Source organism: Rattus norvegicus, chromosome 7, assembly GCF_021556685.1.
Source record: "Rattus norvegicus strain SHRSP/BbbUtx chromosome 7, alternate assembly SHRSP_T2T, whole genome shotgun sequence".
Classification (NCBI taxonomy): Eukaryota; Metazoa; Chordata; class Mammalia; order Rodentia; family Muridae; genus Rattus; species Rattus norvegicus.
Window position 1 is genome coordinate 73,572,355 of NC_141540.1, and position 27,678 is coordinate 73,600,032.

General features: G+C 44.0%; 1 protein-coding gene across 2 annotated transcripts in view; it reads left to right on the forward strand.

Annotated features, from left to right (window-relative positions):
* Ptdss1 (phosphatidylserine synthase 1) overlaps window positions 1-24,606 on the forward strand; it is a 62,365-nt gene extending 37,759 nt beyond the window's left edge. The window contains exons 11-14 of one of the 2 annotated variants that reach the window (XM_087556916.1): window positions 14,016-14,115; window positions 20,346-20,414; window positions 22,034-22,103; window positions 23,564-24,602. In XM_087556916.1, coding sequence (XP_087413042.1) covers window positions 14,016-14,115; window positions 20,346-20,414; window positions 22,034-22,103; window positions 23,564-23,673 — 349 coding nt within the window. In that variant the 3' untranslated portion in view covers window positions 23,674-24,602. Of the gene's footprint in view, window positions 1-14,015; window positions 14,116-20,345; window positions 20,415-22,033; window positions 22,104-23,563 lie in introns of both variants that reach the window. The other variant, NM_001012113.1, reaches the window with a different exon arrangement.
* The last annotated feature ends 3,072 nt before the right edge of the window (window positions 24,607-27,678 follow it).

Genomic DNA, 27,678 nt, shown 5'->3' on the forward strand with positions numbered 1-27,678 from the left:
TCAGGTAGGTCATTCTGCTGCTTACACCCCAACTATCATTTTATTTCACATCCAGAGTTCAAGAGGGGTCTGGGTAAACCTGTGTAGGAAGACAAATCCCTGAAGGGTCAAGACATAATCGAAGTTTTCTTTTCTTTTCTTTTCCTTTCTTTCTTTCTTTCTTTCTTTCTTTCTTTCTTTCTTTCTTTCTTTCTTTCTTTCTTTCTTTCTCTCTCTCTCTCTTCCTTCCTTCCTTCCTTCCTTTCTTTCTTTTTTAAGATTTATTTATTTATTATATATACTGTAGGTGTCTTCAGACGCACCAGAAGAGGACCTCAGATCTCATTACAGATGGTTCTGAGCCACCATGTGGTTGCTGGGATTTGAACTCAGGACCTCTGGAAGAGTAGTCAATGCTCTTAACCACTGAGCCATCTCGCCAGCCCCTTAATCTAGGTTCTAATTTGAGTGTACAGAATAGGATCAATGACTACAGGCAGAGTTAGAAATCATCACACACATTGGTAAAACTTCTAAGCAGAATACAAAAGAAACTATGGTGTGAAGATGATCCAGAGGTGAACCGGTCTTCCCTCTAGCACTCTCCTGTGGGCCTGTGTATAAACATGTACCTGTCAGGAAGGTACACAGAGCTTCTCTATGGTTTTAAACAAAGGAATGATGGCAAGCTTTATTTAGCAAGATGTGGAGAAAGAGGAATGTCTACATTTCATACACACTGACATGTAATCTTTTGGAAGGTAGGAAAGGCAGAACAAAGGTCAAACGGGGCCACCCACATCAGGTTTCCTCTCCACCATTTCACACAGTTTTCTCCTGTTTGTTTGTTTTTGTTTTATGTAAACTAACCCTGAAAATCCTTCTGAGTTACTGAATTAACTAACTACAGACTTGCTGTGTCATCCCTGTCAGTTGGAACACAGGTCTAAGTTTTGTTATGTTTTTCACATGTATGTAGTGTACACATGCAGGTGGGGGCCCAAGGTTGAGCGGGTGTCTTCCTCAGTCCCTTCCTACTTCATTCATGGAGGCATCTGTCAGGTGACTCCAGAGCTCACTAAGAGACAGCCTGACTGATCAGCTTTCATCTGGGTTCTCCTCCGCTGCCTTCTGAAGGCTGGGATTGTATAGGCAAGCCACCTGTGCTGGGCACTTACGATCTGGGGAACCTGAACTCCTGTCCTCAGGCTTTCGCTGCAAGCACTGTACCCTCTGAGCCATCTCCCCATGCCTGGATCTGAGGTTTCTCAGAAAATTTCTCAAAATTTTGTTGACATTCTTCCCAGTTCATAGCCTCAGACTGTCTCAGGAAGAGGTGTAGCCATAAAACGGAAGGAAAAGATAACTACTGATAGTATGTGTGGGGTCTCTTCCTGACTGCTGCCCTGATTAGTGGTTGCCATTAATGACTGTTCATATTGTGCTTAGCCATTTGCTGAGCCTTTCCTCCAAGGCCCACTGTTCCTTTGTCACAGCCCTTGGTACCCTTTATACTCTTCACACCATCTCTGCCACTTTACACCATCATCTGCCTCTTCACACCATCATCTGCCACTTCACACCATCATCTGCCTCTTCACACCATCATCTGCCACTTCACACTGTCACCTGCCACTTTACACCATCATCTGCCACTTCACACCATCATCTGCCTCTTCACACCATCATCTGCCACTTCACACCATCATCTGCCACTTCACACCATCATCTGCCACTTCACACCATCATCTGCCTCTTCACACCATCATCTGCCACTTCACACCATCATCCTCTTACTGTTGACTCAGTTTCTAGCTTGCCACTCCTCACACCTCAGCATAAGAAAACTTCTCTCACATCACAAGAACTCTAGTGTTCGCTTTTAAGTGATTTTAGTAGCTGGTTTTCTTTCCTCAGATTACATCTTGCCTCAAACCCTAAAGGTATATATCCTGATGCAAGCCCAGGACCTCCTGTCCCCTTCCCCTTGGGGTTCCTGAGCTCAGGAAGTCCTAGAGCACAATCATAGCTTTCTCTCTCAGGTCAGGGAAACTCTTACTTCCTCTTGATTCTTTCCAGTCAGAACTAGAAGCCCACCATGATAGTTTGTATATGCTTGGCCTAGGGAGGGGCACTATTTGGAGGTGTGGCCTTGTTGGAATAGCTTTGTCACTGTGGGTGTGGGCTTAAGACCCTCACGCTAGCTTCCTAGAAGTGAGTCTTCCACTAGCTGCTTTCAGATGAAGATGTAGAACTCTGAGCTCTGCCTGAACCATGCCTGCCTAGATGTTGCCATGCTCCCACCTTGGTGTTCCCATCTTGATAATAATGGACTGAACCTCTGAATCTGTAAGCCAGCCCCAATTAAATGTTGTCCTTTATAAGAGTTGCCTTGGTCATGGCGTCTGTTCACAGCAGTAAAACCCTAATTAGAACACCCACCCTAGGATCACTGTCTGGCTTCCTGAGTAACCGTGACAAGTTAAATTAAAAAATGCTCACCAAGTTTCCAGTCTTGAGATTGTACTCTGAAGATCAGTTCCTATAGGAATCATCTAGAGATGCAGGAACAGGTTTGTTTCCTGCTGATTAATGAATTAAAAGTCAAGAAAAGTTTGAAAGTCAAAGCCAAAGTATATTCAAAAGGACAATTTTATTAGATTTAAGACAGAAGGAGCTGAAGGGATGTGACACCATAGGAAGAACAACAATATCAACCAACCAAACCCCACTAGAGCTCCCAGGGACTAAACCACCAACCAAAGAGTACACATGGAGTGACCCATGACTCCAGCCACATATGTAGGAGAGGATGGCATTGTCCAGCATTAATAGGAGGAAAAGCTCTTGGTCCTGTGAAGGTTTGTTTCCCCAGAGTAGGGCATTGAGGTGGGAGTGGGAGCATCTTCATAGAAGCAGGGGGAGGGGCTATGGGAGAGGAGGGAAAGGAGATAACATTTGAAATGTAAGGACATAAAATATCCAAGAAAAATAAAATTATAAAAAAAGAAAAAAGAGAAGACCCATGTGGCCAGGCCAGCTGTAACTCCTACCAGCCTCCCAGAGGAGGAGAATGCTGTGCAGGTTAAGCCAAATTGGAGGTAAACCACATGACAGACAATAGGGTTCAGAAACAGTATGAGGAAGTCTTTGGAAATTGTTTTCCAGAAAACAAATAAACAAATAAACAAAAACCCCAAAACTTAGTAGGTTCTAACTAGAATCTCAGAGAGACTGGAAAATTACATGGTAAGGTCAGCAGACCCAACAGAATTTTACAGTGGCTGGTAGAGTCTGCTAGGAATGGATTCTGGGAAAGACAAGCCATTATTTTATTAAAGGGGTTATTCTGTCTCTTTAGCACAGCTAATAGTAGTTTCACCTTCCTAAGGTGTGGTCCCTTGCCCAGGTGATTGACTGGAATAAAACCGTTTTGGGTAATTTGGAATGTTATGTCTTAAGCCGGGCCAGAGATTTTTTAATTTTAATTTTATTTTTCATTTTCCTCTTAGTCAGAAGAAAGGTTCCTTAATGAACCTTTAATGATACAGGTGGCCCACATGGTTGTGGTGTTGATGTGGTATCCTTATAATCTAGAGTAGGTTCTGATGACAAGATAAAAGCTCCTTACATGCTGCCTAGGTTGGGCTTGTACACTTAGCCTCCGTTCTGGTAATAACCCCACACGCCATCTGCTCCATTAGTTGAGGAATTCCACACCCCTGCCCCTGCATTAACATGGATTTTCTACTCAGTGGACCTAGCTACAGAATGGAAGACCTGTGACTAAGGCAGCAGATCTGGACTAAGGAAGCAGATCAGACTAAGAAAGCTAGGTAGGATCTCCAGTATCTGCCCTTAGGCAGAGGCCTCAGGCAATTCCAATGTTTATTTGCCTTTTATCTTTGCTACATCAAGGTCAGGGTGGCTGCAGGCATCAAAGGTTCAGAAGGGGTGCACTGGCTGAGATCTGTCAGGCTGTCTTGTCTGGCTACCTTCTTCAGTCTGGAGAAGAGTACAGATACTGACATTCAAACTGAATAAAAAGAAATGTCCACCCCAGGGCATGTAGAGATAGACAGGAAGGTAGGGGGTTAACAGACTTTCACTATGGCAAGCCTTTGGATTTAACCCAAACTAGTGTCACTTGAGTAGCCAACCTTTCAGAAGGTTGTTGCATAGGAATCTGCCCCGGGGGTTGAAGACTAGCTGATGATTGAATGAGTTCCTGTGATTATTAGAGCATTCTCACCACTTCCCACCATTTCCTCTGGTCGTCGGGTCCAGACTGTAGTGGTAGGCATCCTGTGTCTACTCTCTTGTTCTTACTACAGTTTGGTTCAGCCTCCAGAATGATCTTATTAATAAGTACAACTTATGCTAAACCTTCCCTCACACTGACTGCCAAGCCCTAAGGTAGTCTTCAACTATTATCAGTTCTTTTTGTTCCTTTCACTTCTTGTCCTTGCCTTGCCCGTACCAGGCCTCCTTTTCCTGTCCCACACCCAGAGAACCCCACAGCTGATCCTGTCTGTATTTGCTCTGTTAATCCCACCTGACAAGAATAAAGCCACTGCCATAATTTTGAGCCAAATTTGAAGGAAACTTGATTTTTATTAGGGTGCATTCAAGAGCTGACCAGAGGTTGCCTCCTAAGTCTGGTTAAAGAGAACAGCCCCAAGTCCATTTCTTGGGCTCCTTTTAAGGATTAAAGTCACAAGTGGTTGCTACAAAGGATGCTTACAGAAGAGAAGCGATGGCGCAACAAGAAGTACTGAGCACCGCACGGTTGACTTGTGATTAGAGAAAGTGATTGGAGAGGTTTAGGGAAGGTCAGGGTGTTCTCATCACACTGGAAGGCACAGGGATCAATTATGTAACTAGTAGAAATAATATGAGAAGACCTGTGAAAGGAGAGAGCCATCTTAGGTATATTGACCTGTCAAAATTTGTTTGATTTTATTTCTTCTTGATCAGTAATTTAGTTGTTAATAGTAGGAGAGAAATTAGAGATATTAGAACAGCACATTTCAGTAAATTGCAGACAGCCAAGATTATGTTTAAGTAACAGGTAATTTATAGTAACTCTTACTTTGTAGAACAGTTATTTTCAGTTCTCCCATTTCTTGATTAATTTCAGTTAATTTTTTTTTTTAACTATACTTTAGTATTTTTTGAAATTAGACAAGCTATGTGTAATTTGAAACCTCTCGTTGTAGTCCAACAGCCCTGGGATTGACATCAAAGGCTGAGCTGAGGTAGTAGCCTCTGCAGTGGTATCCAGTAGATATTAGGAATCATTGCGATTCTCAGGCAGAGCTCTTAGAATTCTAACCTAGCCCACGTAAACTCCTGTACCCTGCAGAGAGTGCAGAATAAGTATTGTTTTTTTTTTTTTTTTTTTTTTTTTTGCGGGGGTTAAGCCATCCTAGGCAAAGGGGAGGGTGTGATAAGAAGTGGAATTACAATAAGAACATTCACAATCAAAACACAAACAGTGAAGGAAAATACCTTATTGACAGAAACATCAGCCACAGCTTTTAAAACGTTAGGGGAGTGGGAAGGTGTTCCATTTTTCCCCCCATGAACCTTGTATAATTTTCATATGAAAACTCTATTCTGTACAGATTTTCTTTTTAATTAAAGAGGCCAGGAACAGAGGAATCTCCTCTGACACAAAAGGAATTTCTCATTGGCTTTTAGTGCTAGATGAAGCCAGAGATTATGCCCCATAGTATAAGTTATAGACAGAGTTATTACTATGGGTAGTAAAGTTCAGTTAAAGTAATTAATGAATCTTCCCTTCCCATTCTAATTTAGAAATCTGTAATTTCCAGTATCAGAACCTTTTAAAGAGTATTTGATCATGCTGAAGTCTGTATTCTGGAAAGATGGGTCAGTTAGATTACTCCATCCTAAATATCCTCTATCCATGTGGAACGACTGTCTAAATTATGTTTTTTTTTTCTAAATTATGGGCCCTGGTGGATAAAAGCAATATTTTTGCATAGGAAGACAATATCAGAGTGTTTTTTATAATAGGGGTGCCTTTTACTTCCCCTGTCAAGACACACTTAGGTTCTGTTTGCATAGGTTGAAAATTAAACAGTAAAACTGTTTGCCATAGGAGAATCATGGTGGGAATGCCAACATCAAGAACACAATGTTTAAAGTTATACTGACAGTCAAAAGTTAGAAAGTTTGACTTTTAATGGTCTGTTTTCATTCCCTTTCCACCTCCGGGGGTCATGTTCCTCTTCCGTGGAGTCATCGGGTGCTTTCTTTAGGTGCAACCAGTGAACCCAGGCAGGAGTAACAGCACTCTTAACAGCAGCCAGCGTCTGGAGAAACATGAGGGAAGGGCCTTTCCGTCTAGTTTCAAGCTGGTCAGTTTTGAAACAATGGACTAATACAGTGTCTCCAAGCTGGAATGGGTAATCTGGTGGACAGTACCCAGCTGGCTGAGCAGCCTAAGGGAAACTCTTTTCCAAGGTTAACTGCCATCTTTTTAAGGACTCAAAGATTGGGGTGGGACAGTCCATCCGGTATCCAAGAGGTCAAGACTCTTTCCTGTGGGGTGAACGCTTTTTGGAAGTGGGTGTACTGGACCCTGAGAAGGATGTGAGGCCAGAGTTACCACCATTCTCAAGGATCTATTTAGTTAAAATGTCCTTTAGCGTTCTTTTCATCTTCTCTGCCTTTTCTGAGCTCTGAGGACGGTACATACCATGAAGTTTCCAATTTGTGTTCAGAACCTTAGAGAGCAACTGAGATAACTTAGCTATTGCCAGACCCCAGAGACAAGGGGAAGCCAAATCTGGGAATAATTTCACTAATAATTTCTTGGCTACCACTCGGACTATTTCCGCTCGGGATGAAAAGGCTTCTACCCAGTCCATCGTGGTCTCAGCAAAGACCCACAGATGTATGTAGCTATACAGTCCTGGCTTGACTCAGTGAAGTCCAGTTCCCAGAATTCACCAGGCATAGTACCTTGACTCCATTATCCCAGGGGAAGCATGCCCTTCTTTGCATATACCTGGGCGTGGTCAGATAGCTTCAGAAATGCTCTGAAGTTTTTCCTCAGTGTCCAGACATCTGAGATCTGTTTAGGTGACAAGTGCATAGAGAAGTGGAAGGCAAGAGCCACCATCCTGAGCCCCAGTCAGAGGATGGTGTGAACTCTTCTGGGTTGTACTCAGACATCTCCAGGATAGCAGATAGTTATAGAACCTCTTAGGGTTGGGTTGCCCCAGAGCAGCGTCTTGGGCAGCTTGATCTGTTTGTTGTTACCTGAGTTAGGGAGCCATTGTCTTTCTGCCGTCCTTGTGAATTCATTTGGGAGCCACAGGGCCTCTAGCAGCTGGACAATTTCATGCTTATTTTTAGTAGTCTTTTCTCTGAGGTGAGTAAGCTCCTCTGTTTACGAATCTGTCCATGAACATGAGCCGTGGCAAAAGCCTATCAGCTGTCTGTGTAGACGTCACCTTTTCCTCCTTCAGCCCATCTTAAAGCCTGTGTCAGAGCAATTATTTCTGCTCTCTGGGTGAAATGGGCAGTGCTCCATTCAAATGACCCCTACTGGCCTGTGGCCACCACTGTCCTGAGATACCTGGCTCCTTCCTAATGAAGCTGCCTGCCATCATCTGATAGAGGCTCACTCTCTGGTGGGAAGAGGAATGTCAGGTCCAATTGGATAGCTTGGATGGCTTCCCACATCTCCATGCAGGTATAGATTGGTTCCTCAGGGTCATCATTGGTAGCAGGGTGGTGGGCTTAATGGCCAAGGGTTTATCAAAGGCCAGTCTGTTCTTATCTAAAAGAAGGGCTTGCTACTGAGTCACACATTTGACATCCACTGGTTGGTGACATCCCTCTGCAGGGTTTCCACAATGTATGAGGCTGTTACAGTTAGTCTGTCCCACTGTGAGCTTGTTAGCTTCTTTTTCAAGAATTATAGTGGCTGCAATGTCTCTTAAACAGAGGGGGGCATCCCAAGGCTACAGGATCTAGTCTCTTTGGGATGGAGGCCATCTTCCTTTTCCAGGGAACCAGTTTCCGAGTCAGGACTCCCCGGCAATGCCCTTTCTTTCATGGATGTAAATATGAGAGGACTTGAAGATACCAGGGAGAGTTAGACCCGGTGCCTGTACAAGGGCCTATTCTAAGTTCTTAAAGACCTGCTCATGTTCCTGTCTATCAGTGGGCTGTTGCCCCCAGCAGAAGCAGACATCACAGGTTCGGCAATAGCAAAAAGCTCCCAGGAACTCCCGAACTTGTTTTCTGGTGGTTAGATTGGGATTTGCATTATGGTCACTATGTGGCCCTGGGAAAAGAGTCTTTTCCCTTCTCTCAGTTCATATCCCAAGAAGGGAACGTGGACTGAGCCAGTTTGGGCTTTGTTTTTAGAAAATCTATAGCATCACTGTGCTAGAGTTTACAAAAGGACTGTGGTGGTTCTCACATAGTCTTCTAGTGGCCAGTAATAAATAACTACAAATCAAAGCAAGGCCACGTCAGGGAACTTAGCTATGGAAGAGACTTAAATGCTGGTTTAGAGATTCACTGAAGTTGATGAGAGAGAGGGTTTTTCCATATTAATTAATGTATTTGTTCACTTTACGTCCAGATCACAGCTTCTACCATCCCCCTGCACAGCCCTTCCACCATCCTCCCCTTCTCTGAGGAGAAGGGAAAATCACCACCCCCCACTTCCACCTCTACTCAGCCCAGCCTGGCACATCAAATCATTGCAGGACTAGAAGCACCTGACAGAGGTTTTTGAGCCCTTGAGGTAGTCTGGTCTAGGTTCTTTGTCTAGATATGCCCAGTTCAGGGTCAGCCCATTCAAACGTAAAGCTTAATTTTGACAGGGAGATAGAGAAGAGTGCATCTTTTAAGTACCATAAAGGACTGAGCAAAATGTAGGGATGTGGAATCGTTGGGTGAATTATTTCTACATGTTTGTTCACTTGTCACAAGTCTTATAGTGGTCTATAGCCCACTACTGAATGGGATAAGTATACCTACTTCAAGGAGGCATTTAATGTGTCCCTGGCTTCCAAAGTGATTGGGTATTACTTAGCTCTAATAGGCATCGATCCAGGCGTTAGTTGCACTGTAACTGGTAGCACATGTTTGGCCAAGACAGGATTGTCCTCTGCCCAAACTGTAGGAATCTGTTACCTGGATCTGTAATTCTTTTCATGTCCCTTCCAGGGGATGGGTTGGATTTTGGAGGAGTAGATATTCTTCACTTAATAGGAAGGGCCCCCCAGTTGCAACCTAGGAGTGTCTCGGTAGAGCAATATTGTTGCCTGGAACTTGCTCCTTAGGTTTTGCACAGGGTAGGGACATTCATGAATACAGTGAGTTGTAGTTCCTCATCCTGGGTTAATGGTCCACTCAGTAATCCATTTATATTCTTTGATATTCGCTATCATGCCTGTACTTCCATTGTTTGGTTGGAAGGGGTCCTAAGAGCTCCTGTAATACTGAGTGGGTAGCCTCCATGTCTACCAGAAAATATGCACACTGGCCCATGATGGTGAAAGTTACTATCGGCTCCTGGGGGCCTACTTCTAAGGAGCCTCAGCCTCACTAATCTCCATGTATAGAGCTGGCTTGGTTTGGAGGGCCTGCCTGTTTCAGGCTTGGGCAGTCATATTTCCAGTGACCCACTTCCTTGCAATAGGCAATCAGTCCTTTTGTAAAGGTCTCAGTCTTATCATGGGGAAAGTAGCTGAGGCTTGTAATACCATATGGTGGTATACCTCATCTGCCTTGAGATTTGTGGGATCCTCTGGGTATATAGGGGTTTATAAGTGATAGGCATTCAGGCAGTGCTCCAAGAAACCTGAAGACAATTCATCTGGGCCCTGTTAGTAGGTTTTCGGGCTACCCGTTTCATCTCTTCTAACAGAACCTTGTGGTAGTCACTGAGTGACCTACATATCTCTGCGTTGTTGGGGTCTCTTTCTTGGCAATTGCCTCTACCCTCTGGTCATTCGTCATTGAAGCTGTTCTGGAAGTGCTTCAACTGCTTTTGTGAGAATCAGTTCCCTGTTTTTCAGTAGTGGAAAGGGTATGAAGAAAATCTTCTGACAGTTGTCCCACACGGGGAGGTGATTGAAAAAAATAAAATCATTTAGAGAAATTAAGGAATCAGGGTTAGTGCTTAAAGGGAGATAAGTTCTGATTCTTCTAGTTGTAGAGATCTGTAATAGTGAAAGGAAGAGTGGGGGTGGGGATAGGGGAGATGTGGACAAGGGGACAGAGTGAGTCTGTGGTGGTGGGCACTGGGGTAGTGAATGTGGATGTTGAGGAAAGGAAGGGAGAAAAGGAATAAAGATGGTTATGTGGAGGAAGGAGGGATTCTTCCTCCTGTGAGTCATGCAAAAGAGTTTTCAGAGGGGCCTCCTGGGTCTCTGCTTACAGGCCCATGAAGAGGCCATCTGCTCACAATCAGGACTTGGCCACCTTGTCCATTGTGGACCATACAGTGGGTCAGTTTGGAAGTTGCTTTAGACCAATGCAAGATGTATCCAATCTGATCTGAGTGTCCAGGCTTACCTAGGATGGCATTTACCACTGCCCAGGCTATCTGGGAATCAAAAGTGCCCTGGGAAGACCAGTCAACCCCAAGTGTGGGTCATTCAGTCTCACAGAATGTTTGGAGATTTGCTATAGGAAAGTTAGAGTTCTTCAGAGTGTAGGTTACCGGGCTGTTGGACTTGCTAGTCTTATTACACATGCTGTCCGTGTTACTGCTGAGTAGCACTAACAACCACTGCTCATGTCTATCCATCCACTGCTCATGTCTATCCATCCACTGCTCATGTCTATCCATCCACTGCTCATGTCTATCCATCCACTGCTCATGTCTATCCATCCACTGCTCATGTCCATCCATCCATTCTGTCACCCCGAGTCCAAGGCAAACCAACTAACCCAAAAGTGTAAAAGTCAGAACAGAGAGTAAGAACTAGCCCAAGAGAAGATAAAGGAGACATAAAATAAGACCAAAAATCCCCAGTAGGTGGTGCAGCATCTCCCTTTTTGCCCTGGACTGGAGAATATTCAGGTTCTGTTGGAATCTCTTCTGCCGTGTCCCAGACCAGGATCCCCACAGACTAGACTGGTTTACCAGGGAGGCCTCTGTGGATGCTTCCTGCTTCTCTCAGTGTAGCAGCTCCTGCTGATAGTCCCTGAAACTGAAAGCACACCAGGAGCCTGGAACCTCTCAAGGTATACATGTCCCACTTTAGAATTCGGGCGGTAGGTCTGAGGGACTCTAGAAAATATTAATCCTACCATGCAAGAATAAGACCACCACCACAACATTGAGCCACATTTGGAGCAAGCTTGATTTTTACTGGATGTATCCAAGAGCTGGCCAGTGACTGCCTCCTAAAGACAGCATCCCCAAGCCCATTTCCTTTTGTTAACTTTATTTTGATTCTTTGTGAATTTCACATCATGTATCACAACCCCATTCATCTCCCCGTCCCTCCATATCCACTCTGCCCTTGCAACCTCTCACCAAAATAAAGTAAAATATGATAGATTTAAAAAGAAAGTTTGTCATGGAAGCTGTGGCGTGTCCATCCATCTTTACTTTCAAATGTTCGTTGCAATGAGTCACGGATCTGTTTCAAGGCCTCTGGCTTCTGCTACACTTTCAATACTGGATCCTCACGGGAACTCCTCTCGGATATCCCATTGTTATCCTGTGTCATGAAGATACTGCAGCTTTGGATCTTCAGCACTGGTCCCTTGTAGTCTCCACAGGCACAGACATACATGCAGACAAAACACTTGCACAAATAACGTTAAAATAAAGTAAAAATGAAGCAGAATAGAAAACTGCCAAAGCAGGTGTCAATGACAAATTATAATTTAATTAAAGATCATAAGTGCTCCTGTTTTCTAGAATTGGGGAACACTGTAGGGTTAGGGAGAAAGAATCTCCTTTGCTTATGAAATTGGCTGATTTGGCACAGTTTTCAGTTTTGTAATCTCTAATCCCAGTTTCTTAAATCAAGTGAATACCTATCTTGGATTCTGCTCGGTGACATGGAAGTTCTTCAGCACGAGTGAGTGACTCCCTCTGACTTTTAGCCTACTCTACCGGGACCTGAGGCAACAGGGCAACAGCTTAATTGAAAACAATAGCCTCCTATAATTTTCACTTCATGATGGCTATAATTATTTTATGAAGCTTCTCTCTGTGTGTGTGTGTGTGTGTGTGTGTGTGTGTGTGTGTGTGTGTGTGTGTGTGTATTAGTTACTTTTCTCACTGCTGTGACCAATAAATGGCAGAGCAACTTAAAGGAGAAAGAGTTTCTTCTGGCTCATCCTTCAAGGGTGGAGTCTACGGTGGTCGGGAAGGCAGGTAACACAGGGTGACAAGGCTCTGGCAGCAAGAACTCACATTCTCTGTGGACCGGGGAGCAGAAAGAGGACATGGAGTGCAGCTAGCCATAAACCTCAAGGCTTATTTCCCAGAGACCCACTTCCTCTGCTGAGGCCCCATGTCCTAAAGGTTCCATAGCCTCCTAAAACAGCACTATCAGCTGGAGACTAACTGTTAGTATGCAAATACAAGCTTGTTGAGGAGGACGTTTTACATGTCAACCAAAACATCATACTTTTTGAAAAAGGACTCAAATCTGAGTGAACAATCAGAACTCTCTTATGCTCAGTATGTCCCGTGTGGCTTCAGTGAAGATTGTCACACTTGTGTCCCAGCAGGAGAAGGGAGAGGAGTCAGGCTCTAGCCCACAGCAACAAGTTCTCTAGCAGCAGCTGGACTCCGACCAGAAAACAGAATGACCAGTCAGACAGTTGGCTCACAAGCCATGCTTGAATACAACCTCATTGTTTAGAACGTCCCAGCAAAAGGGTGACTCTTACCAGCACCAAAAATTGACTGCAATCTAGGGTTAAATCATGGTCTAGATTTCCAGACTGGAATACTGTCTTTGGTAAGAATTTATGAGTTTAAATGACGCTTAGTCATGCATCGTGAGCTTCTTGGGGGAGGGGCTGTTAAAGAGCAGTGTTCTCTAATTTCAGATGGCAATCATTTAACTTTGTTTAGATACAGACAGAAGGAAAAAGAGTTCCAAGCTCTTTTCCAAAAGGACTTTCTGTTCATTTTTCTGCTTTGCTGAAATGAGCCTAGTCTATTGTTGTTTAGAGCCAGCCATGTATTTGATGATGGCTGTTCTTCGTGTCTGCCAGTAGACAGAGGGGCCAAGCCACTCACTCACCAATAATTGACTGTGTGGATTCTGTTCTGAAACATAGACCCTTTAAATTAATTGAACATCTTTAGTCTGATATCTTTCTAGCTAACTATATAGTCCTAACCTCATCCATTCTTACCTCCAACCTCTGAGCCTTAATAAAGGCCTGATAGTTTTTGTTAATTTAAACGGAAATCATGAGTTATATGCATATGTTGTTAACATGTTTTGTTCTTAGTAAAATTGCTTAAGTTCAAGAGAGGATAAAGGGCTTACATTGTTAGTAAAACAAAGATATTTAATCTGAAACTCTTGAAAGACTGGGAGAGAATATGGTTGATGCAGTATTGACAGACTGTGTTAGATGGCTCTAATACCTGTGTATGCCAAGAGCTATATGAAAACAGCAGAAGAACGGTAGAGGAGGTGGTCTCCAGTCCCAGCTCTGAAGCAGCTGCACTCTAAGCAGAGAACTGAACTACCTCTCAAACATAGTGGGTTCTCTGTGCTTCAAAGGGTCCCTAATTTAGCATGTGAGTCCACTCTTGGTTAATGCTGGGTGTTTCTAGATACTAAAAAAAGGATCGAGTTATAATTTTCGAGAAAAGAGGGGGAAAGTATTTCCATCACAAGTGCAGTAGGGAGGAAGGGTTTTTGAGGAGTGCCTGCTACCTGTGTCTGGAGCAGGAATCTTGACCATTTGTGACCCAGCCATTGCATGTTTCTGGCAATGGCACGCTCTAACAAGGTGAACTAACACTGACCTTCTTGTTGTTTTCTGCTTAGGGTCATTGGTTTCCTGGAAGCCATTGTTTGCATCAAATTTGGACAAGATCTCTTCTCTAAGACCCAGATACTCTACGTGGTGCTTTGGCTTCTTTGTGTGGTAAGTTCTTACTCTCGCACCCCAGAGTGTCAGCTGAGCTCCCTAGCTGTTTCCAAGGGAAATAGAAATACTAAAACAACATTCCCTTGTGCACCAAGTTTTCCTTAGAAGTTCATAGACATTTTTAAAACTGGACACTAGTCTAAAAGTTTAAGAATAAAACACAGCCATACAGCATCTGAAATGGGTCATCTTAGCCATTTCCAAACATGCCCTTAGCAGATGCACCATCTTTGTGTTTCTTAGTTTCTGGGAATATGTCTTCATGAGGTGAACTTGAAGACTTTGAAGACGCAACAAGGACAGTTTCCATGCCCTCTCCTTCTATCACTGTGGCTTTTATAGTATAACATACACGTCACTATACCTGGGTATGAGACACACTGTCATCACAGTGTGGGAGGCAGTCAGACCACAGGTGTTCTGCCCATAGGACACACCTACCCCTAGGGAGATGCACACTCTGCAGAAAGAAGCCCAGAGTGACATCAGCCCAAAGCTCCATCCTTTCATATTTCTGTCCTTTGCTCACCTTTTAGGCTGAAGCCTTGGAATGATGACTAACGTAATTGTATTCAGGTCTTCTGCAGAAACCACAGATGTTGTAAGCTCAAGACTACAGTGGTCTGACCATGTGCAGAAGCCACAATTTCATCCAGTGTTCCCTGACCTTAGATTTTATTTTTACATTTTGTATAATTTCTGTGCACTCATCCCAAGTAGCTGTCATGGCCATCAAGTCTTTTATGCTCTGTCGCATTCCCTTTTGTCTCTAGTCACTCTCCCTTCCAGTTTGAGGGAGAAAGCAGCCCTTCTGTCCTATAGAGTCCCTTATCATCTGACCAGCTTCATCCTGTTCTGTTATTATACACATGTTTTTGACTTTCTTTAAGGTGTATTTTGTTGTTGTTGTTACTTTTTCAATGTCTGTTTTTTGTTTTTTGTTTTTTTATCTTTTGGAAGTGGGGGATGTTGTTGGTTAGAAATCCTGAATTCACCAGAGCACCTTGGTCTGCCTTCTTTGATCTTGAACAGTAACAGGCAGTAGCTCCAAGTAAGAGCTAATTAAGTAATTAAGTACAGAGTTAATTAATTAGCTAATTAACTAAAGAACAAAATTAATTGTAGTTTTCTATTCTGGTAAGATTAGAAAAAGGAGTAGGGGTCTGGGGAGGAGAAGGTTAAGTGCATGTGACGTTTTGCTTCTGGTCTTGAATCGTTCTCTGGCATGGCACTTTAGGTATGGACTGGACTATGACCTGCCTACATTGGGCTCCTTACCTAATCTGCTATAGGAGAGCCATGGGGCCAGGGAGAAGGTAAGCCAGTGTGCCCGCAGTTGTGAGAGAGGAAGCATCTTACCACAGGACATCATGGACCAGCCAGTCAGCTCGTCACACCTGGCTCTTCCAATGCCCTCCCGTGTGGCAGACAGAATAGGTTTTGTTTATATCTGCCTCCACAGTGTTGTACTTTGTGTGAAGAAGCTTAGTCATCCTTTGCCTCCCACTGTCACGAGCACAGAACTTGGTACGCAGGAATCTCAGCAGGTATGTAAAGGATGAGTTGGAGAGGCAAAGCATCAACTTGTATAGACATGGGACTGTGAGGAGTGCCTACTGCCTCAGAATGGCAGCCTATTTTGGGGAACGAGAGCAAACTGGGAACACTGACGGAGAATAGGAGTTGCCTACGTGGGATGGGTAAGCATATGTGTATTACTTCTCCCAGGATTTGTAATGATGAAATAATGTAGTCTGATTGTTGTCCCAGAGAAATACTCTGCAGAATGGGGTCTAGAGGGAGAGCGTTAAGTTGGAGTGTGCTGCTGGGATCTGGTTTACCAGTGACGGGGAAGTGAAGCAGAGGGGTGGAGTACAAGGAAAGGGCTAGTTTGGTTTGTTAGTTGTTTTCACGAGATAACTGGACAGGACACTGTTGCCTAGTAATTACCCAGAAGAGACTTGAAGGCAACTCTGGGGTTTCTAAATTGTGCTAACAGGTCAGGGCACAGGAGAGCAGCTGTGACAAGGGGAGATAAGCAATCTGAGCTGAGATTGAATGTACAGATGAAGATGTCCTGCCCCATTTCATGCCTCACTGGAATTTGTATCTGCTCTGTAGCATTGGGTAAGGCTTGCTCAATTGGGTAAGGGGGACCTGACCCAAACTGTCGCTGTGTGGGACCAGGAGATGCCAAGAATTATACAAGCAGTTAGAAGCTACTCCATAGAGACTTGAGATGCTGGCCAAGGATGGGATTTCATGGAGCAGTTAGATGTAAGAGGCCAAGTATAGCTTACATGGTGTCCATAAGGTGTCTGTGAGACTCTGAAGACAGGCATGGGAGACATGGAGAGGACTCAGCTTGACGAAAGGCCCCTGAGCTGGTCAGCTTGCATTACTGTAAAAAAATACCTGAGGTCAGTTCAAAGAGAAAGGTTTATTTTGGCTCACAGCTTTGGAGGCTTCAATCTACAATCATTTGACCCCATGGTGTTAGCACATTGCCTCTTGGCCTGATGTAAAGGAACAGGCTCTGACCTGTTCCTGAAGTCGGTGTTCTCTGAAGATCCCCGATCCCCGGAGAAGGGAGTCTCAGTGCTCCAATTGCTGCCCCTCTTCTTTTTTCTTTTCTTTTCCTTTCTTTTCTTTTCTTTTTTTGATAGTTGAAATAGATTAGGTTTTATTAGGGCTTTTGCAAATATTATTTTTGTTGATTTTCCTCCCTCTTGCATCTCTCTTACCTCATTTCCCTTTTTAGATTCTTTAACTTCCCACAACTACCTTTTCCTCAGACATGTTTGGGCACAGGCATATACAATATACATATACACATAAGTCAACCAAAAAATGAAATATAATCCCCAGTTTTATCATTTTATATATAAATCTGGTCTTGTCATTGATAAGTTTATTTACATTATTAATTATATTAAGGTGTCTGATACACTTACTATAACATCATTTTAACCTTTCAATAAACAGAAACTGCCTCCTACTAGGCAAATGATGGGATTTACACTAATTAAATAAGAAGTCTTCCCTTCAGTAAATTCTCAGACTATTTTAAAGAACAACATAATTATAGAGTCCTTAAGAGTGTTCATAGAGGAATTATTTGCTGCCCCTCTTCTTTACCAAGGAGGTTGCAGTGGAGGTGTGGTAGCAAGAGAACAAGCCCAGTTCATACGCAAAACAGCAGACCTTCACATGGTGGGGTTTTGAAAGATGGGAAGCAGAGACTTATTAGCGCCCTTAAGAGTAGTTCCCTAGTGATCTAAGACCTTCCACTGGACTTTTCACGTTGGAGGTTCCTACCACCTCCCAGTTGCAGCAAGCTATGAACCAGGTTAAAATGGACCTCTAAGGGACATTCAAGACCCAAGGCATAGCAGCAGGTCCTTGCTACCATGCATATTTTATAATCAAAAAGAATGGAAATGGGCTCTCAACACTTTTCCATACCACAACCTTTACTAAAGAGCAAGATTGATCTCCCACTCAGAAGTGAGATGATCATTATTCAAAAAGAGAGCAGTAAGTTACACCACAGTACTCAGAGAAACAAAGCCCCTATTTATCCCCTTTCCTTGACAAGCCACCATGCACAGAACTTGAGTTTAACGTGAAAGCAAGCATCTCATGTACTGGCTAATAAAGTTATCAAGCAGTCATCTATTTTAATGTTCATTTCCTTACTGTGAGTGCTAAGCTGGGTTCTGCATGCTCACTACTGCCCCACCCTTGGGCACAGACTGCCTGGCTTTCATTCCAGAGTCCTCTATTCTCCCTTCCTTGTCCCTCTGTAAACACAATCTGTGCAACTGCTATTTTAAATCCAGACTTTGACATTTTAAGTGGGTACTTGTCTAGATTTCCGCAGGTATGATCGCAAACCCATAAATTACAAGCTTTTGTCTCTTGAACCAAGTAGAAAATGGGCCTCTTGTACCTAGGTGAAGTAGTAGATTTGGCAACCACAGCAGGCTTTTTGTGTAATGATCATGATGATAAGCGCCCTTCCATTGCTACCTGCCTGTGTTTGCCTGGTCCCTCTGCACAGCTGGCTCTGCCTTCTTTCCTGTTGGAGGGAACTCCAGCTGCAACCTAACAGCACAAGCTCAGGAGATGAGGAAAGGAAAGAGCTTGAACGCCTTCCTTCTGATGGTCAGCATCTGCACTGGCAGACCAAAGAGGCCTTACCTTCTCCTCCCAAGCTCATTCTGCAGGCAGTGCTTTGGGAAGAGAGGCCAAGCTTCCCTCTCCCAGCGTACAGCATAGGACATCCTGTTGTGCCCTTGTAAAAATCCTAACACACACAGGCGATCACACGGTACATTTTCCTCCCATGAAAAATGGCAAATTTAATGTTAGTATATGAGAAAATTGGACAAATATTAGAATATGTTAGAGGTTAGGAATTGTTTTTTTAAACTCCATATTTAAGACATCATATAGAGACCTGCTCGTTTGCAATATGAATTGGGCTTCATGTTCACTGTGCCTCTATGGAAACCTCCTTGATAAGGAAGCAGGTAGCCAACCGGAGCACTGAGACACATTGTTTGGGGATTTTAGGAGGGCACTAGTTTCAGAGACACTCAGCAGATGTTGCCAACATGAAGGAATGGGGCAGAGCTTAGGCTCGTGCCATAAGGCTAGGGGCTCACAGTTCTACCCCTTTACTGTCTGTGCTTCACCCACCAGACGATGGCAGAGTGAGCATGGCTGGAGTGTGCTGTTCCGACGATGCTTTTATTTTCCCTCAGTGGATTAAGGAGCTTCATGGAGGGAAGGAGTTAGATGTAAAGACATAAACTTTGTATCTGGTTAGATTTTAAAACTAAGACTCAGCCTATCAAGAAAGCTGTGCTCTGCTGAGCTCGTTTCTTCTTCCCTTAACATGGGAAGTGACTTAAGAATCTCTGAGTGGCTTTTCAATCTAGAGCTATGGTTCTCAGGAAGAACTAAAATTATCCTCTCAGGGTGAGAGGGTCTCACTGTGATTTCATACCTGTCCCCATGGTTAGGGTGAGGTGTTAGGTAATAATGACAATTGACGGCAATCGTGTGAAATAAACCGGGTATTAAGGACTTCTTGGCCTGAGTGTTCTAGACGTGCCGGCTGTTTTGCTTGGTTGCTTTTGTTTATCTATCTCACTTACATCCTTGAGTAGAAGGTCTCTCTCTTTCTGGTGCCTCCTTGTCCTCCAAATACCTCCCTCTCTCCTGATCCTCTTGTTCTCTCCGTTCTTTTTCACTTAGTCTGGGCAGCCAGAAACTTTTCCTAAACTTAAGTTTTTTGACACATTTTGAAATTTTAGATTCTTAATAGTCGTGATTGATGGGTTCCATGCTCTCCCTTTGGGAAATACAAAGACAGTAGCCATCAAATCCCACAGTAGCTTTGTGCTCATACTTGCAAAGTATACGCATGTCCTTCTATGGCATTTGAATCATATGTAGGTAAAACATGAATACTGTGCAACTTGTTTTCAGGGAATGATGATGAGAATTGAAAAATCTTCATGTACGGTACCAATACATTTTTTTCTTCCTCAAAATATTTCTGATCCACTTGCTGACTGTGAGAATGGGAAAGCTCTGCATGAAGTGGGCCAACTGCCTGCACGTTTACCCTTACAGCGGTCTCCCTTAAGGTGTGTGCAGGCGTGGTGAGCAGTCCATTCTGACGCAGACACCTGGCTTCCGGGTAGCCCCGACTTGCCCTTTCATCTCACTCAGGCTGTTGTATAATACTTTCAGTCTCTGCTTTCCTGTCTGTAAGAGCAATGGCAACAAGGGTCAAAGTGGGGCAACTGGCACCGAGAAGCCAGGACCAGTGAAGGTAGTGTTGTCCTTGCTCTCAGTCCCTAAGGAGGCGCTCCCAGGCATGGCCGTGAAGCTGCTACATGAGAATTTTCTATCCAGAACTTCTCTTCCTTAAGCTGAGTCTCTACTCTTGAGAGATGGGTATGGGGTAGAGCCCTATGTCTGGTCCCACCTTAAGAAGGGTTATCCTTCTTAAAAATGGAGTATATATGACCTGCCCAGCACCAGTCTGTCAGACCCATTCCTGACTGTCCCATGTCCATCACATCCAAACATTTTGAACTCTTGCACCGAAGACAGGTCTTCTGGATTCTCACAGAAATCCAATTCCTGGGAAGTGGAGAGTGTGTATGTGCTGTCATTTATAAAAGGCTTTGTGTCTTTCTGTCTTGCAGGCCTTCACTACGTTCCTGTGTCTGTACGGCATGGTTTGGTATGCAGAGCACTATGGACACCGGGAAAAGGTAGAGGAGGAAACAGAGGTGGTCTTCATTTGAAAGACCTATCAGGGAGCCTCCCCCAAACACAAACACACACACCCACACACATACACACACACACACACACACACACACACACACACACACACACACACACACACACACATGGAAGGAAAGATATGGCATAGGAGCCTCAGGGAGTGATGCCAGTTTTACCATATAGAAACTTAAGGTGTCAGGATGTGCAACTGTTACACAGCTGTGCTTGCTTGTGGCTGGCCTGGTCAATATTATTATCCTCCTTTTGCAAAGGGTTTAAATCTTAGTTATTTAAATAAAATTTAAAAAATTAATTAAAACAAATGTAGAACTCGGAAAGCACTAAACCCAATCTCGAGGTTTTCTTCTATTCTGACTCTTTTGTCTTTTTAACTTATTTACGTGTCCTAGTTTAGGCTCCCCAGCTGTACTGTGTTAAAATAGACGTGTGTATGTACCATGAGAGCATCTTGGTCTGCACGTGGGTCCTGAACAACTGGAGCGGGACTGTCCCAGAGCTGTTGCCTGTCTGTGGGATATGTTCCTCTAGCTGGGCTGCCATGTCTGGCCTCAGTGGGAGATGATGCACCTACCCTCCAAGATACTTGAGGTGCTAGGGTTGGGGGATACCCAGAGGGGCTCTCACCAGAGGAGAAGGGGAGGGGGAATGGATGGAAAGGATTGTGGGGGAGGGTGAACCGAGGGAGGCCAGGGAGCAGGATGTAAAGTGAGTAAGTAAAAAATTAAATAAATAGGGCTGGAGAGATTGCTCAGCGGTTAAGAGCGCCCGACTGCTCTTCCAGAGGTCATGAGTTCAATTCCCAGCAACCACATGGTGGCTCACAACCATCTGTAAAGAGATCTGATGCCCTCTTCTGGTGTATCTGAAGACAGCTACAGTGTACTTATATATAATAAATAAATAAATCTTTTAAAAAAAATTAAATAAATAAATGTTAAAAAAACAGAGAATGGTGTGACTGGGCTTCAGCACTACGGCTGTCCTGGGGATTACCCTGTGTGTGCTGGTGTTGGTGCCGTTCCTCTTTGGGCATTTGTCCAGTTTTTCTTTTTTAGCAGCAAGGCCTCTCACTGGTTATAAGCATTAGCCACTCTACCAGCCTTTTTTGATTGTGTTTTGTGTTCTGGGGTTAAATTTAGGTGTCAGGCATTCACAGAAAGTATTTTCCTGACTGAGCTATCTCCCAGCCCTGCCTTTGTTTAAATAAAGATAATGGCTTCATCGTTTATTCAAAACTTTAGGCTTGGATATCTGTGCGGGTGTGTCATCCAGATCAAACCCAGGGCCTTGCCCACGCTAAAATCCAGCCTCAGTGCTAATGCCTTCTAGAAGGTTAATTCTGTATGGTCTGGCAGAGATCTTAGGTTTTCTAGCTGAGAAATACAGGGTAAAGCTCTATCACACTCAGCCTGGGTTTATGTTCATTATTATTATTATTATTATTATTATTATTATTATTATTATTATTATTATATTACTACTACTACTACTACTACTACTACTACTACTACTATTACTATTATCCATCTATTCCTCACAGGACTGACGTAAGCTTACCCACTAAACCTTTGTCTTTTTCTAGACCTATTCAGAGTGCGAAGATGGCACTTACAGTCCAGAGATCTCTTGGTATCACGGGAAAGGCTCAAAAGGTAACAGCCATCTTGTTCGTTGTATAAAACTTTGAGTCCTCTGCATCCTCAGGCCCACTGTGGAGATTTGGGGGTCAGTATTCATCTCCCAAGTATCGGTGAAGATATTGAAGGGTCTCACACTACTCATCAAGTCTCATCTGTCACTTCACACAGTGCTCACAGAATACAGGCGGAAATGTGCTCTGTGAGATGAGACTGTGCTGAGCTCTGCTTTCCTCAGGCAGAAGGGTATCGTTGCCTCAGTCCCCATGACAGGAGCACTCTCTCTTGGCTCTCGGCTTTCACAGTGAATGGAGTGCTTAGAGAGCTGTGCACCCGAAGGAAGACTTTCCATTTTGTAATAATCTGGGGCCACTGGGTTTTTTTGAAATTTTTAAATTTATGAACCATTGACAGTGAAGGGGCTCCACTGGCCAGTAATTTTAAGGTCTTGTGAATCCTGAAAAGCGTGACTGTGGGGAGCAAACTGGCTCTGAGAGACAGAACTCACTGTGGTTGTAGCCCTTTACAAACCATGCTTACTTAGAGTTAACTCTGCAGATCTGGGGCTGTGAACTCTGCTTGATTCCCAGCACCCTGTAGTCTGTGACCTGTGTGAGCAAGGGGCTTCACCAGACTGACCTTATCTGGTCCCATCAGGTTGTATAATCAGCGTTGGGCATTCCTGGTTCTCCAATAGAAGGGATTTGTGTGCACGTGATGCTGCACATGAAGAACAGAGGGAAGACAGAGAGGGAGAGAGGGAAACTCTTCAGAAAATTTGGGACTGTGACAAAAGATACTTAGAAGGACGACAAAATGCTGCTGGGCCTTTGGAGTGGGCTTAAGTGGCTGTGTTTGATAAATATTTCATCCAGAACTGAACCAGAGCACTGGAGAAAAAGAGAGCTTAGGCTTAGCTACTCCCTTAGGGACTGGCTGCATGCTCTATCAGAGGAAAGAGTAGCTCCCGATGTTTCAATGTCACCTCAGGGCTGTCGCTCAGCGCATCAGGCACCTTGGTTGTAAAGATGTTGATGTCTCTGCTAGTAGTTTTAAAGTTACGACGTCAAGAATCTTTTCCAAGAGACCGTACAGAGCCTGTTTAACATTTCAGTACAGACTAGGGGGATCTGTACTGTGGTTGTATGGATAAAATGTGGCTGAACTTTTAACTGTCCGTTGTTTAAGCTTTCATCTGTACTCACTTCTGGTCTGTGTTGTGACTAGTCTATCTTACATATTCCCAGACTAACAATTCCTTAGAACCCCAGTCTTCGGGGCAGTTGCCTGGTACACACAAAGCACAGACAGATTGTCAGATTCCCTTGGCCTCAATTTATTAATGAGGCCACTAGAGGGAGCTAGATTTTAGCTGATAAGCCAGGTCATGCCAGAAAGGGAGAACTACCAATCCCAGGAGTCAGCCACAGAGCTCAGGGGCCCCTGGTGATGGTGTGTTGGTTTCTTTTGGGCAGGTTCTGAGGACAGCCCACCGAAGCATTCAAACAACAACGAAAGCCATTCTTCCAGAAGAAGGAACCGGCATTCCAAGTCCAAAGTCACCAATGGAGTTGGGAAGAAATGAAGGAGGCGAGTTAATGTCCGATGTTCCAGAGTGCCTAGACCTGAGAGGAAAACAGCACATTTGGACCTTCCTATGCGGAGATCAAAATGTACAGAAAGAACAGAGGGAGCTTTGAGGATCATGATTTGAGGGTATAAGTCTTGTCTCCCATCCACCTGGACACAACACTAGGTTCACCATGGCTTGGGGCCCTTTGCCAACTGGAGTTGTTTCTTAACTTCAGCACATGGCTTGCGTTCTCTGGTAGCAATACAGTGTGCTGGAAGGACAGGAGAGCTGTTTGTCCCCAGCTGCCAGCAGTGGCTCTATGCTGGTGTGTCTTGTGGATGTTGTATAAATGTCTTCATTCAGATGTTGACTTAACCGACTGGCTAATGAACTGGTCACTGGGTTTTATTTTTATGAGTCTGCCTTTCCATTTGATTGATTGTTTACATTCAGTCAGTCTGCTCTTACTTAGTGTTTTCAAGTTAAAATGCTTAAAAGCTTCCAGAATCCACTGCTGAAACTGGGGGAGGGTTCCTTCTGGAGAAACAAAGGGTGGAAGGAGCTTATATCCCTGCTTAGCATACTCAGTCCCCAGCCACACGGCAGATGACCAGCAGCCTGAGTGAAGAGGCTGGCTGCTGGCCCTGGAGCCTCGGCTTTAGATTAGAACTGTTTTTGTTCCCTTCCAAATACTGTCCAGACTGAGTGCACAAGAACGACCTTGCTAGAGGGGCTGGGACACGGGCTCTCCTGCCAGGTGCCTTTTCCGCGTGCGTGGTTTTCCTTCTGTGATGTGTTACCTTCTTCATCTTTCTGTCTCATGTGAGGTGCTAGTGAGTATTAACTAACCTTCGTCTGTGCCATGCTCTACTAGAACATTCTCCGGGTCTACCCTGGATCCTTGTTTAAATAAACCAGTTCACATTAAAAAGTTCATCAAAGATCTGTCTTTGTTAGAACGATGTTTCTTTGTATCTTACTAGTCTTTCAACTGTTTGGAGCTGACTTCATGTTTTGCAGTTGACCTTAGGTTATGTTTGTGTGTTCAATATGGTAAAGAAAGAAAAAGAAAAAATATATTTTAAAAGTGCTTACACATACCTGTCCTGTCTGAACCTTCCAAAGTGATCCACCGGGAATGGAAGTGGAGCCATTGCCTCTCACTGTACTCACCAGACAAGTGGCCTGTACAGATACAGACTTGCTACAAACAACCCTTCCCTCATTCCCCAAGCACAATGATTGCTCTGTCTTTTCCTCCTTAAAGGAAATCCTTGAACTATAAAAGTTACGTTTTGTTTTTATTTCTTTTTCTTTTTTCTTTTTTTGAAAAAAGAATTTCCAGACGAGGGGTTTAAATCAACCATGAAAAAAAGCTAGGGTTACTGTCATTGCTCTGGGTGACCACCTGATTCAGAACCACCCACAGACTTGCTTTCTCGGTCAGCCACACATGTTCTGAGAACAGCATCAGCAGCCACTAGTGCACAGCAAGAGGCTAGGGTAGGCCACAGCTCTAAACTTTCCCATAGTATTCCATGAGCCTGTTTAAAAGGGGACAGAGAGGCACCTGTCATCCCTCATCCCTCCTTTTGCACTTCTGGAATTGAACAAGAGCTCTGCCACTGAGCCGTGGCCCTCTCCTCACATTCCATCAAATAGGCTTTTATGAACATTGTGTTGACTTCTAAACGTTGCTTTGCCTCGCAGGTATGTTTTATTTCTTGACAACTTTGATGAGCCCAAAACTTTGTATTGCTCTCATAGGTTGTATGAGCGTTTCCAAGTTGATTTTCCAGGACAGCAGGGGCTAGGACTGTAGGACTCACCTAGCAGGTGGGCCAACCCCTCTGAAGAGGCACATGCACAGTTCCTAGAACCAGACAGAACGTTCCTGTAGAGCCAGTAGTGGAGTCGATATTGCTGTGGAATGTGCAAGAACCAAAGCACACGAGGCATTGTTTCCTCTCTGGCTTTGTAGGAAACAGCTGGGAAAACCCTTAGATACTTTCTACGTACGCTGAGTTCAAACTTCCTTTTCACTTAGAAAAAGCATTTTAGCTACTGTAGTAACAAAACCAACAACTTTGCATGACTGTGCTGCCATTTTCTTTCACACCACTTAGGTCCTGGCCTAAGATTTTGCCCATCTCTGGACATTGATCCTAGGTTGACGGTTTAGAGTATATGTTCCAGAGAAATCCACGTAGTGAGTGGTGACTGTAAGTCATCTCTTGATCCTCTTGGCCGATTGCTGTAAAGATACCACTGCTCAGGGTATAGAACAGGAAGGGAATTTTGAGTAGACACTTCCAAAGAGAGAAAGACTGCACTGAGTGCTAGATTTTCTCTCCTTTTTGTTAGCCTTGGTCGTTACAGGCCTCCCTTCCTTCATGCTCCTTTCACCATTCATAGAGGCCTTGCTCACTGCTCTCCTGGCCATGCTCAGATGTTCACTGCCCCACTGAGCAGGTTAATGATACTCAGCATCCAGTAAATGCCTCGCTTTACTGCAGCTGCCTCTGAAGTGAACTTGGAAATCAAGCTGTCACCCTGGAAAATAAAATTAGTTCTATCAGTTCCAGCTCTCTTGGTCCCTACTCAGAAATCACTTGCCTCAGAGCATCCAAAGAAATGATACCCACTTTGCTAAGGCTTGCCTTTGGGAATTTGGTTTCTAGAATGTTTGCAGGTAAATGGTACATTTCCAGGCCTTCACAAAGTGACTAGAAGGGAGCCTGGGCAGAGGAAAAACAGCTTCTGACTGGATGGAAAATTAGAAATTGGGCCTTTGAGAGTAGACTGTAGTGTATGCTCTAAACACTGGATGCTTGGCACCTACCCATTGTGCTCGGTGACTGTCCTGGGACTCCTGGGCTTACTACTGCTTATCAGGTGAGTGTCACTTAAATATCTAGAAATCCAGCAAGTGGACACTTGCACCTAGGTATTTTCCGTTTCTGTGATGGAAAAAGACCTCTGGTTCCTGCATCTCAGCACCTAATGGAACATCTCCTTTCTTTACATGCATGCATGATTCCATGACTATATTTAAGATTTGGTTCTTTGCAGTCAGTATTGGAATGGCTGATACTGGTAGGCCACAGTCTTACTGCTCATCCATAATTAATTGATTTTCACATCTCCCTTTATCACCTTCTGTTCTAAACCCGATGATAAGATGGTCACAGGTAAAGATTATAATATATTTTAATCAGACTTTGGACTTTGATGCAGTAAATAAACACGGCTTTTAAATTTTGCTGTCTTCTGTGAACTTAATTTTGTTAGCATACATGGATTGTACGAAATAATGTGCTTCATTGTGACATTTTCATGTATGTATACAGCGTACATAGGTTATACCCCCCATTATTCCCTTTTGCCTCCCCTCTTACCCTCATGGCTTCCTTTCTCTTCCCAGATAATTTAAAGGAGCAATTACTGATGTCTGCAGAAGAAGGGAGAAATAGCTGGGCTTGAATTGTTTAGCTTGAAGGCATGCTGAGTGGTAAAAGCTCTTTCTTCTCTCTGATGTCCACTAAGAATGCCTTTGATCCACTTTAGAAATTTCATCTTGGACTTCGTCTACTTGCTGTTTTCTTTCAATGTGCCGGATATATTTAAAAGACATGAAAACAATGAACAACAAAACCCCAAGCGTTTTCCATGTAGCCCAGGCTGGCTGTGAGTTCACAGATGTCTTCCTGTTTCAGCCTACTGAGTGCTGTGATGATAGGCATATACCACCTCACGTGCTTGAAGCTTCTTGACCTCTGAGGTGATGTGTCTTGTCACAGTCCCACACTGTTCAAAGGTTTGCCACAGTTTAGGTCCCATTGAGGCTTCATGTGGCTTGGCTTAGCTTACAGCTCTTTATAATCTGGTACTTAATTATTCATGCCGAAAGCGGGCTTTTATGTACAGTGTACCTGACTAGCTAGAGAAGTGGATGTCAGGCTAGCTTCCTGCCCACAGCCATAGGAGAGAAGACTTCCAGGCCTGCTGCATGACTGC